This window comes from Marmota flaviventris, chromosome 18 (genome assembly GCF_047511675.1).
Source record: "Marmota flaviventris isolate mMarFla1 chromosome 18, mMarFla1.hap1, whole genome shotgun sequence".
NCBI classification, from domain to species: domain Eukaryota; kingdom Metazoa; phylum Chordata; class Mammalia; order Rodentia; family Sciuridae; genus Marmota; species Marmota flaviventris.
In genome coordinates this window covers 1,328,570-1,342,517 of record NC_092515.1, presented here as the reverse complement: position 1 = coordinate 1,342,517, position 13,948 = coordinate 1,328,570, and the positions used below count along the sequence as shown (strand labels likewise).

General features: G+C 58.5%; 1 protein-coding gene across 1 annotated transcript in view; it reads left to right on the top strand.

Annotated features, from left to right (window-relative positions):
- LOC114082302 (olfactory receptor 10A7-like) overlaps positions 1 to 13,790 on the top strand; it is an 18,469-nt gene extending 4,679 nt beyond the window's left edge. The window contains 3 exon segments of the mRNA XM_071604900.1: positions 4,325 to 4,863; positions 4,865 to 5,325; positions 13,639 to 13,790. Of these exon segments, the coding sequence (XP_071461001.1) occupies positions 4,325 to 4,863; positions 4,865 to 5,325; positions 13,639 to 13,790 (1,152 nt within the window).
- The last annotated feature ends 158 nt before the right edge of the window (positions 13,791 to 13,948 follow it).

The following is a 13,948-nucleotide window of genomic DNA, read 5'->3' as shown; positions in this document are numbered from 1 at the left end:
ACGTGGTTCTGAGGTAGGGAATATGTTCATGCTCAATTTAGAAAAGACAAAAGCCATGGCCAATCTGGGGAGCTCTGACTGCTGAATCTTGGCGCTCACCCACTACAGCTGATGGTTATTATTTTTATTTTCTGCAACACAACTGCTTAAAGGGTCATTTCTGCCACAGGGGTCCTACAGGGAGGAGCTCCAATGGCAGGCGCAGAGCTCCAAGGTGGGCGGGAGGTGAGCGCAGCCTGTGGGACCGCCCCCAGCCCCCAGCGCACTCCCAGCCCCCACCCCTTCCAAAGCCAGGCACCCCCTTAGCTAACCCGGGGAGCAGATGTGACAGTCTGAGCGTCCTGAGGAAAGCAGCCACACTAAAGTCAACAGTCAGCGCCAGGAGGGGGGCCGGGCTGCAGGCTGGGCGGGACTCTGGCAGGCCACAGGTGAGGGCTGGTCCTCGGGATGCACAAACTGCTCCACAAAATGAAAAGGCAGGAAGTCCAGCAAGGCCCAGCGAGAGACTCCATCAGGCATCTGCCAAACACGGATGGTCAGCGCTGCGCTCCGGTGGGAGCTGGCCCGGCAGTGACCAGCACAGGAGGTTGCGGTCCTCTCTCCACGTGTCCGCCGCGGGGAGGGTGCTCTCCGTGCCTGGAGAGGGAGTAAGTGAATATGGTTTGGCTCCTCAGGATACACCACACAGCACCAAGGAGCCAGCAGTCCTCTCCCAGGCACACCCAAGAGACAGGGAAGCGCAGCCCGCACAGAGCCGTGTGAGTGTCCACACCAGCACTGCCCTCACAGCCAGAGAGGGGAGCAGCTCCAAAGTCAAAGCCAACACTCAACTCAAAATCATGTGGATCGTGTCTCAAATAGGCTGTTAACCCAAGCAACAGCACCTGGTGTCCATGTCACCCACCCCAGCCACTGTCCCCAGCACTTGTGAAGGACTAACTAACGGAATCCATTCAGTGACCCTGTGAAGTCTGTCCTATTTGAATCCTGTTTTACAGGAGGGTAAATGGAGGCACAGGGAGATGAAGTCACTTGGCCAGGGTCACACAGCAGAAAGGGGTGAAACCAGGTCCAGAAGCACATGGACTTGCTCCAAAGGTGGCCCTCCCACCCACTGTGCTTCACCACCACAGGTGGCCCTGCCCTGGCACCAGGGCTGCTTTGGTCTCACCCAGTGGAGGTCTACAGTGGCCTTCCCTTTATTCAGTCACCAGCTGAAGTGGAGTGGACTTCCTGTCCATATACCCAGGTTGTGGACTGCTCCCCATGTGCCTGAGCCCCACTTCAGTGTCCCAGGCATGGCCAGGGGTTGCTGGGGTGTAGGTGTAGGGGGCTTGTGGAAAGACGGGGGAGGCCTGAGGGTGGGGGTGTGCAGGGCTGATCAGGGGCCTCCAGCACCAGGGGGTGGGGCGTGGGGATTTCTCACGGGGAGATGGGCGCAGAGGTCAGGTGGGACTGGGAGGGGAGACCCTGGAAAAAGGAATGTGCCGAGGACCACAGCCTCAGGGCTGCAGAGGCTCCACACTCTGCCTTCACACGGGCACAGAGGTGCCGGGTTGGTAATGAGCAAGATCCTCTGAGAGGCAAATCCTCAGGGCTCTCATCTGTGTCCAGAGCCAAAGATTGAAATCTCTGGTTCCTGGGGTCCCAGGAGTTCCTGATTAGCGGGGAGGCTGGGGCTCTGTCCTCAGCACCAGGCAGACGGAGCAGCAGAGGTCCTGGGGTCCCAGGAGTTCCTGATTAGCGGGGAGGCTGGGGCTCTGTCCTCAGCACCAGGCAGACGGAGCAGCAGAGGTAAGCGGGCTCTCCATGAAGGGGCAGGGAGACAGGCTGTGGGGGGACAGAGCCTGGGGCTCCCTCTGAGTGTGATGCTGGGACAGCTGTCCCTGGACACACTGGTGCCTTGTCGCAGGGTGTTACGCTGGGGTCACTCTTTGACTCTGCCCAGTTTTATAGACAGCAGTGGAATCAACCTTGGTAGTTTTTAATTTCGCTGCTACAGGCAAATACATTTTCTTAACACAACTTTAAAGAGACAAGTGTAAAGTTCTGCTTGACGATTACCACCAGTTACAGTCCTCCCCTTTGAGGGGACCTCCCTCCTTGGTTTGGGGAATACTCTTCCATACATTTTCTGGGCATTTTTATAAATATATTTGGAGCTGAAGAAAAACAGCCATATAATTTTGGGTGGGGTTTTATGTAAGTGAATGAGACCTTCCTCTTATTCACCCCTTGCTTTCTGGGGGCATAATACTTTCCGAATACCTTCCATTTAATTGTACCTAGAATGCATTCCTTTTACCCTGCAGTATGGTATTCTATATGGCTCAACCATATTCACTGCGAGCCTTGAATAGCTCCCTCTGCACTTAGACAGCAGTGGGGCCAGTGTGAACTCCAGCCCTGATTCTAGAGGGGAGCGCAGCAGGATGCGGTCTCTGTACAGCGTGGAGGCTGTTGTGTGGGGGCACAGTACCAGGGGCAGCAGCCGGATCACTGCTCATCACACTTCAGGCAGGAAGACAGCTCAGGGGTGGACACTGCCCGCCCCAGCACTGCAGAGCTGCCTCAGAGCCGAGTTTCCTGCCATCCTGGGCCCTGGCTGAGAGCCCTGCTGCCCCAGTTATCACCCTTCCCGTTGACCGTTGGCTGTCGGTGGCTCTCCCTCTGGTTGGTGTTTTGTGTTTCAAGCTTCAGGTGTCCTTGGGCTTGGGCAGCCACCCCGTGATGGAGGCTAAAGTCACTTTGGTTCCAAAGAGCCAACATGATGCTGGTGGACCTTGTGCTCTGTAGGATGCTACCAGCATCTCCGTCCTTCACCTGCCAGGGGCCAGTGGCACCCCTGTTGTGACAGCCAACAAATGTCACCACACATGACAAAGGTCCCCCAAGGGGCTAACTCACCCCCAGCTGAGGTCCACTTACAGGATCAAACCCAGCACTTACAGAACGAGGTAGGACAGGTAGAGCTGGAAAGAGCAGGGACACGGCCGTGGTTTTCCTGCCCCCCACGGAGGGTCTGGTGTATGTGGAAGGGGGGTGTGCTGACTCCTGGCATCACAGCCTTCCAGTCCTGGGACGTCGCAGTGGACCACGTCCCGCAAGGCAGGGAGCAGGTTCTGCCTTGCAGAGCTTCCTCTGCGGTGGGCTGTGGCGCTGGCTCATGCTGGACAGCAGGAAGGGCCTGCAACCAGACCTCACGCAGGAGCAGGTGAGTAGGGAAGGTGACCAGAGCAGAGCCAGGCTCAGTTCTGATATGAGATGGACAAGGGGACCCACAGCCAGGGCACAGGGTGGGCCTTTGGCTAAACTGACTGGGATTCTTGCTGAAGGAAGGTCAGGGAGACCAGATACCTAGGACGGAAGAGGAGCTTGATGGGATGCTGGGGGCAGTGGACAGAGGCCGAATCCCAGGTCAAAGTCTGGGGTGGAGGGGAGCCTAACTGGTCAGCGCTGGGTGTCCTGTCCCAGATGGGCAAGCGAGACACAGCACCCATCCCCAGGGCTGCACCTGGTGTGCTCCTCTCTGCCTTCCATGGACATCTCGCGGCTCTGTGTGCGAGAGGGTGTCTCCTTTGTCTGGAAGAGGGACCCAACCCTGTAACACACTGTTCTACTGAGCTGTTATGTGCTGGGCACTCTTCTGCCAGACCAGCCAGAGCAGCCCTCTGGCCCCTGTGCTCTCCGTGGGGCAGGCAGATTGGCCAGTACCAAATGAACAAAGCAACTTCAGGGTTTTTTAAAAACACCCAGATGGTTCCCTGGGAGTGGCCTCTGTGCTGGGGAGTTGCTTCAGTAGGGTCACTGGGAAAGGACTCCGAGGAGGAGGACATCTTAGTGGACACTGGCAGGAAGAGAAGGAAACAGGGACAATGATGCAAACACATGGGGAGAGCATCTCAAGGGCATGGGAGAGCAGGTACAAAGGCCGTGGGGTGAGAAGGAAATGGTGACCACGGAGGAGGTCTTCACAACTGCGCTTGGCAAGCACAAGTGTGGGAGAAGACGGTGTGCAGAGGTGGCCGAGAGCTAGTCCACACAGGAGCCCCTAAAAGGGGGACCAGGATACAAGCCCCCCGGGAAAGAGCAGGTGGGGGGAGAGAAAGGCAGAGGCCCTGAGGTGGGGGCCTGAGCTCCCGGACCAGAGTCCAGAAAAGCAGGCAGGGCCAGGCCAGCTCGTGAGGACCTCTGACTTCCTCCCTGGCCTCTGCGCACCACGGGTCTGATTTGCCCTTGGCCGAGACCCCTGGGGCTCTGCGCCCAGGCGCATGCGCAGCAGGCACGGCCTCACGGGCACCTTCTCCATCCTCTCCCCTCCCAGGCTTCCTGGGCCGGCCGCGCGCCCTGCAGCTGGCCCATGCCCGTGGCCCGCACTCCCCCGGGCGGCCCCGCAGCCCTGGCCTGGGCCAACCAGAGCGGAGCGCGCGACCTCGTGCTGCTGGGCTTGGCGCACGTGCCCAGGCTGCGCGCGCTGCTGGCCACACTCTTCCTGGTGCTCTTCCTGCTGGCGCTGCTGGGCAACGCGCTCATCGCGCTGCTGCCCGGCCTGGACCCCGCCCTGCGCGCGCCCATGGACTTCTTCCTGCGCCAGCTGGCCCTGGTGGAGCTCTGCTTCTCGCTGGACGTGGCGCCGCGCCTGCTGCTGACCCTGCTGCGGCCCGGGCGTGGCGTGTCCCCCGCGGCCTGCGCCCTGCAGCTGCTGCTCGTGCTGTGGTGCGTCACGTCCGAGTGCTTCCTGCTGACCGCCATGGCCTGGGACCGCTTCGTGGCCATCTGCAGGCCGCTGCACTATGGCGCCCTGGTGAGCCTCAGGCGGTGCCGCCTGCTGGCCGCCGCCTGCTGGCTGGCGGGAGTCCCCGTCGCTGGTCTTCACCGTCTGGCTGTTCAGCTTCCCCTTCTGCGGGCCGCGTGGCATCCGCCACTTCTTCTGTGACATCGCCCCTCTGCTCAGCCTGGTGTGCGCAGACACCAGGGTCTTCGAGGCCAACGTGTTGGCGGCCACGGTGTTGGTCATGTTCATTCCCTTCTGCCTGATTGCCACATCCTACGCCAGGATTCTGGCCGCTGTCCTGCGGATGCCGTCGGCCTCCGGGCGCCTCAAGGCGCTGTCCACCTGCGCGTCCCACCTCATCGTGGTGATTCTGTTTTATGGCACCACGGGGGTCATCCATTTGCGCCCCAAGGGCAGCTACTCTCCTGAGAGCAAGCAGGTGGTGTCCCTGTCCTACACCCTGGTGACCCCCATGCTGAACCCCCTCATCTACAGCCTTCGGAACAAGGAGGTGAAGGCTGCCCTGGGGCGCCTGTGTTGTCAGAGAAGAGGTACCCACCTTCCATGACCTGTCCCTGGTTCCACTCACCCAGCCGTTTTGGGCGGCTCCTGCCCTAGTGTCCTTAGTGAGGTCACTGTGCACCAGAAGAACTCTGCCTTCTCCTGGGGCTCCCCAGTGGCCCTGAACCCACATCCTCCCTGCGGCTCCAAGACTCAGCACCCAGGGCTCAATGATGGACCGTGGGCTGGACCCAAGTTGAAAAGCATGGAGATGGCGTGTTGGTGGTGGAAGCCCTGCTGCCACGCCAGCTCTAGTGAGTCCCTCTCTCTCTCTCTCTCTCTCTCTCTCTCTCTCACACACACACACACACACACACACAAAACATGCCATTAAACTTGAACTTCGGGTAAATGAGAAATTGGCTTGGGTATCAGTAGATCTCACTCTCGTTCACCTGAAGTTAGAGTCGACTGGGCATCGTGAATCGGCAGCCCTACATGGAGGTGGTATTTCCTTCCCAGGGCCATCCTTGTGTGACATCTGTCATCCCACAGTTCTGGAGGTCTGGACTCTAACATGGGTCTCACTGGGCTAAGATCCAGGTGGCAGGGCTGGCCCCTCTCTCGAGACCCCAGAAGAATCCTCCTGTGGTCCTCCAAGCCTCGGTGGGAAGTTGAGTCCTCCCGGTGCCAGTCCGCCCTCTCCTGCCTGCCTCTCCCCTGCAGAGGACCTTGATTGACATCAGGCCCACCCAGATAACCCAGGACGTCTCTGCATCACGAGACCCTTAACTCGGTCACACTGCAAAGTCCCTTTTGCTGTGTGGAGCCCAGACTGAGGCCGTGGGTATTAGCACCTGTTCGTCTCGAGGGGAGTGTTGTTGTCCCTACTGTCCCACCCTTTAGGGCCCGCCTTGAACAGAACCCACCCGAGGAATCTGAGAGGAGCTGTTTGCATGCCGTGCTTGGGAGTGGACCAGCGCTACCTTGGTTGTTCTCCTTGCAGGTGTCCACCCCACACCCTACAGTCATGCTTGACAGCTTTGGGCCCTCCCTCACGGTCTTGCTGACATGAATTGTCACCAGCGTCCTGAGCATGGAGCTCGGTGTGCACCCGAGGTTCCGCTCACAGAAGAGGCACTATGGACTCACAGCAGGTAACTACGCTGCTGGCTGGGCTGGGCACGGCTGGGTGCGGCTCTGTCTGCTGCTCCAAGTTCTCCATGTCACATCACTACAGTTGTTCCCCATGCCTGTCTGCACCCCCGGCCGAGTTAGAGCCACGTACACCGTCCTCCTCTCCCGCTGTCTCCGCTGCAGGCCTTCCCACCTGCCCTTCCCCCCACGTCTGCTGGGTGGTGTGGGCAGAACTGCGTCCATTCCTAAGTTCATACACCACAGTCCCAGCCCCCCGAGTCTCCGGACGTGACCCTGCTTGGAGATCGGGCCCTTGAAGAGCTGGTTAAGTTAAACTGGGGCCCTGAGGGCGAGTCCTGTCCCATATGAGTGGTGTCCTTGGAGGCTTGGTGGCCGACACACACCATCGGCCCTTGGCACCTGTGGGTTCTGCGTCTGCGGATTCCACTGTGGCTGGACATCCTGGAGGGAGGCGCAGCCAGCGCTGGCCACGCACGTGCTTGCTTCTCTGGCTATCGTCCCCCAACGCGGAGTAAGAGCTCTTTACGCAGCGTGCACCTCGGCTTGGGTCCCACCAGCCACCCACAGACGATGGCCTCCCCCAGGAGGCACATGGGTGGCAGGCAGACTGGAGGCCATGGCACCAAGGGCTTGAGCACCTGCAGATGGGTGCCCTCTGGGGCCTGGTACAGAGGCCAGCGGCAGGAGGACAGAGAGGACGGCCACCGCACACAGAGGGAGAAGCCCAGGAAGAGCCAGACTGCCAGCCTCCATCTTGAACTTGTGTCCCTCGGCCACAACAGGCCTGTCACTCACGCCACCCGGCAACACACCTGTTATCTCCCGCTGCCCCGGGCCCAGGGCCCCTCATGCCATGTGCCTTGTGGGAGGTGCTGCTCTCACAGGTTCAGCTGGGTGACCTGGCCAGAGCCACGCATGGCACTTGATCTTCAGGGGTGATTTCTGTGTCTCTTCCTCCCTACTCCCTCTCTTTCTCCACTCCCTTCTTCCTCTCTCCCCGCTTCCCCTCCCTCTCTCTTCTCCCTCTCTCCTCCCCTCATTCTCTTGCTCCTCTCCCTTCCCTCATCCCTCCCTCCACCTCCCTCCGCCTCCCTCCCCCTCCCTCCCCTTCCCTCCTCCCTCATCCCTCCCTCCCTCCCTCCTCCTTCCCTCCTCCCTCCTCCCTCCTCCTTCCCTCCTCCCTCATCCCTCCCTCATCCCTCCCTCCCTCCCTCCTCCTTCCCTCCTCCCTCCTCCCTCCTCCTTCCCTCCTCCCTCATCCCTCCCTCCCTCCCTCCTCCTTCCCTCCTCCCTCCTCCCTCCTCCTTCCCTCCTCCCTCCTCCCTCCTCCTTCCCTCCTCCCTCCTCATTCCCTCCTCCCTCCTCCCTCCTCCTTCCCTCCTCCCTCCTCATTCCCTCCTCCCTCCCTCCTCCTTCCCTCCTCCCTCCTCATTCCCTCCTCCCTCCCTCCTCCTTCCCTCCTCCCTCCTCCTTCCCTCCTCCCTCCTCCCTCCTCCCTCCTCCTTCCCTCCTTCCCTCCCTCCCTCCTCCTTCCCTCCTTCCTCCTTCCCTCCCTCTCTCCTCCTCCCTCCCTCCCCCTCCCTCCTCCTTCCCTCCTTCCTCCTTCCCTCCTCCCTCCCTCCCCCTCCCTCCTCCCTCCTCCTTCCCTCCCTCCTCCATTCCTCCTCTCTCCCTCCCTCCCTCCCTCGTCCCTCCCCCTCCCTCCCTCCCTCCTCCCCCTCTTCCTCCTCCCTCTCATGCATAACACGCAGTAGGCTACTATGTAACTGTTAAAATGGCAAGGAGACTTTTATGTGTGGAGCTAGAAAGACAAACTGTGGTCGAATTCAGTAAAGACATTGTCACAGAGTGTGCACAGTGCGGCTCCTTGTGGAAAACGAAGGTGTAGGTGGCTGTATGTCTTTGTGGAGAAAGACCTCTGGCAGGGGTGAGTCCTCTCCTACTTGACCTCCGATTGGCTGATCTGGAAGGGAAGGGATACGGCTGAGATCCCTTACCGGGAATTCTTGGTACCAGAGTGTTTTGGACTTTGGATTGTTCTGGATTCTGGGATATTCGTTTTTGCATACATACGCGATGGATATCTTGGGGTGGACTCAAGTCTAAACCAAGGTCAGCCATTTCTCACGTGCTCTGTACAGAGCCTGAAGACGACTGGTCCACTAGTGACATACTTTGTCCATCACATGGCTTCATGGTGAGGACTTGTCCATCTCTGGTGTCTAGTTGGTGCTCAGAACTTTCAGAATTTGGAGCATTTCAGATTTTGAGTTTTCAGATCAGGGATTCTCAACCTGTATTTATTTCCATAAGACTTAAATTTCTTATAAAAAGCAAATGTTAGTTTTGTAATGAAACAATGGCAATAGAACAAAGTGTCCGGGTAAGTCACAGCCTCACTCTTAGGTGAGGAGAAGAAAGGGCTTGGGGCCCCAGAACTGGGAGCAGGTCTCCAAGGCATCTGTACTCCCATGTCGTAGCAGCAGAACTCACACTGGACCTAGGTGCACGCAACCCACGTGTCCACCCACGGACACTAATGAAGGGTGGAGAAGAGAAGAGGGGTAAACACTCGTGCTGAGAGGACCCTTGGGATCACGCCAAGTGACTGGCAGCCACAAAGGACAAAGGACAGAGGCCGTGGAAGCCCACTGCACGGGGTGGCCAGGGAGTCAGATCCACTGGGATGAGGCCGAGGTGGTTGCCGGGAGGCAGAGGGGGCTGAGGGTCCTGTTGGCGGGTACAGAACCGCAGCTGTGCAGTAGGAGGAGACTCCAGAGGGGCGGGGGTGACGGTGGCAGAGCAGTGTGAGCACGTGACACCACGGACACTCTAGGACCATCGAGCCTCACGTCAGGTGGGTTGGCCACCTTGTAAAGAGGCCCAGGAAGGGACACGGGGTTGAGGTGAGAGGTAAAGGAGGTGGTGGCAGCTCCTCTGTGACTCAGCCTCCAGGGGACCGGCCAGGAGGAGAGGGCAGGAGGCTCTGCAGCAGAGGGTCAGAGTGGGCCGTGCTGTGGCCGTGGAAGTGGATAGGGTGTCCTAGGTGTGTGAGCAATCAGGCAGTGGACAGCACGGCCAGAGGCTGGGCAGCTGGCCTGGGCCGGGCGTGTGGGGCCCAGGCCACACAGAGGGAGTGTGGCCCATGCAGCAGTCAGCAGAGAGAGGGATCCTCTTGCCCTGCTCGATGCCCGAGTGCCTGGCACGGGCACAGCCTGGCTCCACAGGCCCCTGGCCAGTGATCTCCTCTGCTCCCTCCCTCCCTGGCCCTGGGCTGTGTCCACGGCCACCTTGACTGCAGGCCTGGGAGCAGGGACAGCGCCCACTCAGTTCATGTCCTTGGCACACACAGCACGTTCCGGAACAGGCGTCCGGTCAACGCGGGCTTCTCTACAGGTCCGAAGACCGGCTCCAGACCAGGAGTGCCCTTGCCCTCTTCCCCCAGGGAGATATCTTTCTGCCTGTCATTTAATTCCACAGAGACCAGGGCGGTCTCCCGGATGCTCCGCTGAGGCTTAAGCTCCCTCCCTGCTGGCAGACTGGCTGTGGGGACCCAGCAGCCCCAGACGGCACCTGGCTCCGGACGGACGTGCCAGGCTGGAGTGAGGAGCCGGAGCGCTGGGCACCGGGCGCAGCAGTCCCAGACCCTGCAAGCCACTGCTCAGGATTCCCGCCCGAGTGGGCACCCCTGGCCCGCCCGAGAGCACGGCTTGCTGCAGTCCTTGGGGTAAGAGGCTGGGAGCCGGGCGGGAGGAGGGTCCACCTGGAGGGAAGCCCGCCGAGGAAGCCTGGGAGGGGAGAGGACGGAGAAGGGCCCACAGGGTGTGCCTGCTCCCCCAGCCTTGCCCACCACGCCCGGGTCACCTGCAGGAGGCTCCTGTGACCTGCAGCTTGGTTCTCATTCTACCCAGGGAGGAACCGCGTTTCTCCTGAAGAGCTGTTTGTTTGTTTGTTTGATTCCTGGGTAGTTTCATGAAGCATTCTTGATCTTTTTTTATCATTTTTTAAAAATTTTTTTAGTTTTTGGTGGACACAGCATCTTTTTTTTTTTAATGTGGTGCTGAGGATCGAACCCACCGACCCGCGCATGCCAGGCGAGCGCGCTACCACTTGAGCCACATCCCCAGCCCCCCCCTTTTTTATGTGACGGTGGAATGCACTACGATTCTCATTACTCATATATAGCCCAGTTTTTCATCTCTCTGGTCATACACACAGTATATTCACCAATTCCTTCTTCATACCTGTACTTTGGCTAATCATGTCCATCACATTCCACCATCATTAATAACCCCCTGCCCCCTCCCCTCCCACCCCTCTGCCCTGTCTAGAGTTTATTCCTCCCGTGCTCCCCCTCCCTACCCCACTTGAGTCAGCCTCCTTATGTCAGAGGAAACATTCAGCATTTGGCTTTTGGGGATTGGCTAACTCCACTCAGCATTATCTTGGACAGTCCTTCAGTGCTGGACAGCGCTTGCAGGGCCAGGCCAGAGTCCTGACCGTCTCAGGGGCGTTTGAGAGTCAACCTCGGCTTCTTATGTGAGATAAGAGGGGAAAACCAGAAAGAAAACCACCGAAGCACGGCAGAGGTGAGTCCACTGCTCGGGGAGGACAGCCTGGACAGAGGGACTGGAGAGTCCCAGGGGAGGGCCGGGCAGGGAAGAGGGCAGCTGAGGGGTTCTTTACCACCCAGGGGTTCACTCAGTGCCAAGGACATGGGCTGGGGCCACACCCAGGCCCCCCATGTCCACACCCAGGCCCTGGACAGTCCCCCAGGCCCACCCTATCCACACCAGACCAGTCTCAGGTGGACGCCATCGCTGGCTTCAGGACTTGGCGGGCTCCAGGCACAGGACTGGAGGGAGCCTGCGGTGTGGACGGGCTGACCTTGCCGCGGGGCAGGCTGCATTCTGAGGTTAGATCTGAGACCAGGGGAACCCACACCCAGAGGAATAAGGCCACCCGGGGGAGAGGGCTCCGGACGTGGCTCCGCCTGCCAGCAAGCGAGTGGGCAGCGCCACACGGGCACAAGGACACCTTCTCTTCCCAGGCCCCGCTCTCCTCACGGGGAAAGTGGGCTCCGGGAGGGCCGTGCCCAGGCCGCCGGGCCCTACCTGTGTGTCAACATCCTTGGTTTCCACCTCTGCAAAGAGGGATGTCCACTGAGGGCCTTCAGCTGCCCCTGCAGCCCTGGTGCTCCCCTCCTGGGGTGGGAGAAAACTCCCACTGTCCACCTTGGCCAACCTATTTCAAAAACAAGGAAGGAAGGAAGGAAGAAAGGAGGGACGGAAGGAAGGAGGGACGGAAGGAAGGATAAAATGCCCCCAAAGCTTCTTAGGGAGGGGGAAGAAGGCCGTGGTCCTGGGCCGCCGGCCTGGGGTCTCTGTTCTACCTACTGCCGAGGGGCTGGGGGAAGCTTGGCTCTTTGGTTTGTGGTTTCCACGTCTTTAAAACGGGGAGAGCGACACTCCTACGGGTTGAGGTGGGGTGAGAGGGAGTGAATGGCGACGTGCTCCGGTCATTGGCACCTGGTGAAACCCAGGAGCAGGACCGTCTTCTCTCCTGGCCTCACGCAGGTGCTCAGGAGCTCAGGGTTGCCACAGCCCCTGGGCCTCTGAGGGAGAAAGAGGCCTGTCCAGCACACAGTGACGGCCCCGCAGAAGGCAGAAGACAGGTGGGCTGGGGGCCGGGCACCCTGTGCTGTTGGTTGGACAGAGCTGTCTTCCCGAGGGCAGGGAGACTGCGGCCCGCCGCCCACCTCTGCACCGTGCTCTGAGTGTCAGCCTTGAGGCCGCGGGCGCTGCACCGACCACCTGAGAGCCCGCGTGGTCCTCACGGGGTTCCGAGCAGCTGCCAGCTCACCACCTGAGTATTTTAGGAAAGATACACAAGAAATTAGTAAAAACAGTTGCTTCTGCAAAGCAGAATAAAAGTGGAAGGAAAATCATCTTTTCATGTCTATCCTTTAGTATCATTTGAATTTTTCCCATTTTTTAAAAATTAAGCTAATTAAAATACAACTTATATATAATTTCGAGGCTTAAATGATCAGATTGTGAGGTTCCTGCGTCTCAGTTAACCGCACTGACCCACCTGTCCGGACCACATCAGCCCCTACTGTGGTTTGCAGGAGAAGCTTGCTTCTCGCAGCTCTGGGTGGCTAGGGAATGCTGCTGGCCAGAGTCCAGGGTCTCGCCCACTCTGCTGGGGATGGTTTCCCTTTCCACCCAGGCCAGGGCTATGCAGCCCTGATGTGTGAACACCACTTCTGGCCGCGTTGGTGGGAAAGGGGAGGTCGTAGGTCTGCACCTCCATAGAGCACTGGGTGCTGCTGAGGCTGTTGGTCCGACTGAGAGGCAGGTCCTAGAGCCACATGTGAGATGCTCACCCCAGCACCATGTGGGTGAGAGAACCAGGAAGAATGATTTGAAAGCCCCAATGTCTTCGTTTAAAACTGTAGCACAGGGCACCTGGGCTTCGAGGAAAAGACTCCGCTTTGCAGGGTACTGAGAAAAGACGGACACGTTTGTTAAAACATCTCTATGCCAGAAACTTGGGAAACTCGACAGACGCTGTCACCATCTTAAACAAAGAAGACTTTCTGGAGGGGAGGCAGAGTCCCCTCCCGGAGAAATCAGGACTTCAACTTCCAGTGGCTTTCTAGGACAGTGACCTCGCCGATTCTCTCCTCTGATAAATGGTGAATTTCACCACTAGTTGCCATTGACCCCCAGATGACCAAACTCAGAAGGAGGGAGATGAGAAGCGTTCTCTACTCCAAGAGAAAGTCCACTGTACAGTGCTGAAGGCCACCTGGATTGTTACCAAAACTAATGACTCTGTGTAAATTTTTCCTCCCTCTCTCCTTCCTTCCTTGTAGTGGGGATTTGACCCAGGGGTGCTGTACCATGAACTACATCCCCAGCCCTTTTTATTTTATTTACTTATTTATTTTTAATTTTTTCTTTTAGTTGTTGATGGACCTTTTATTTATTTATTTATTTATTTATTTATTTATTTATTTGTATGTGGTGCTGAGAATCAAACCCAGTGCCTCACACATGCTAACAAGTGCTCCACCACTGAGCCCAGCCCCAGCCCCGCTTTGTATTTTTTATTTTGACAAAAGACCTCACTAAGTTGCTGAGGCTAGCCCGGAACTTGCGATCCTCCTGCCTCAGCCTCCCTAATGGCTGGAATCACAGGTGTGCACCTACTGTGCACCTATGGCAGCCCCAACGTGCTCAACCAGGTCTTCTGTGACGTCTCCCCCCTGCTCAACCTCTCCTGCACCCACGCGGCCCTCACGGAGCTGGTGGACTTCATCTCGGCCATCGTCACCCTCGGGGTTCCCTGACTGCTTCCCTTTTGTTTTCTTAGATAACCTCCACAGTCGCTCAGGGGAGCCGATACCATTCATCCCATTTTATGGAGGGAAAACTGAGGTTTGCGTACCACCACCAACAGGCCAGGAGTTATAGCAGCAGACAAGGCAGAATCCTGGACCCCGAGGCT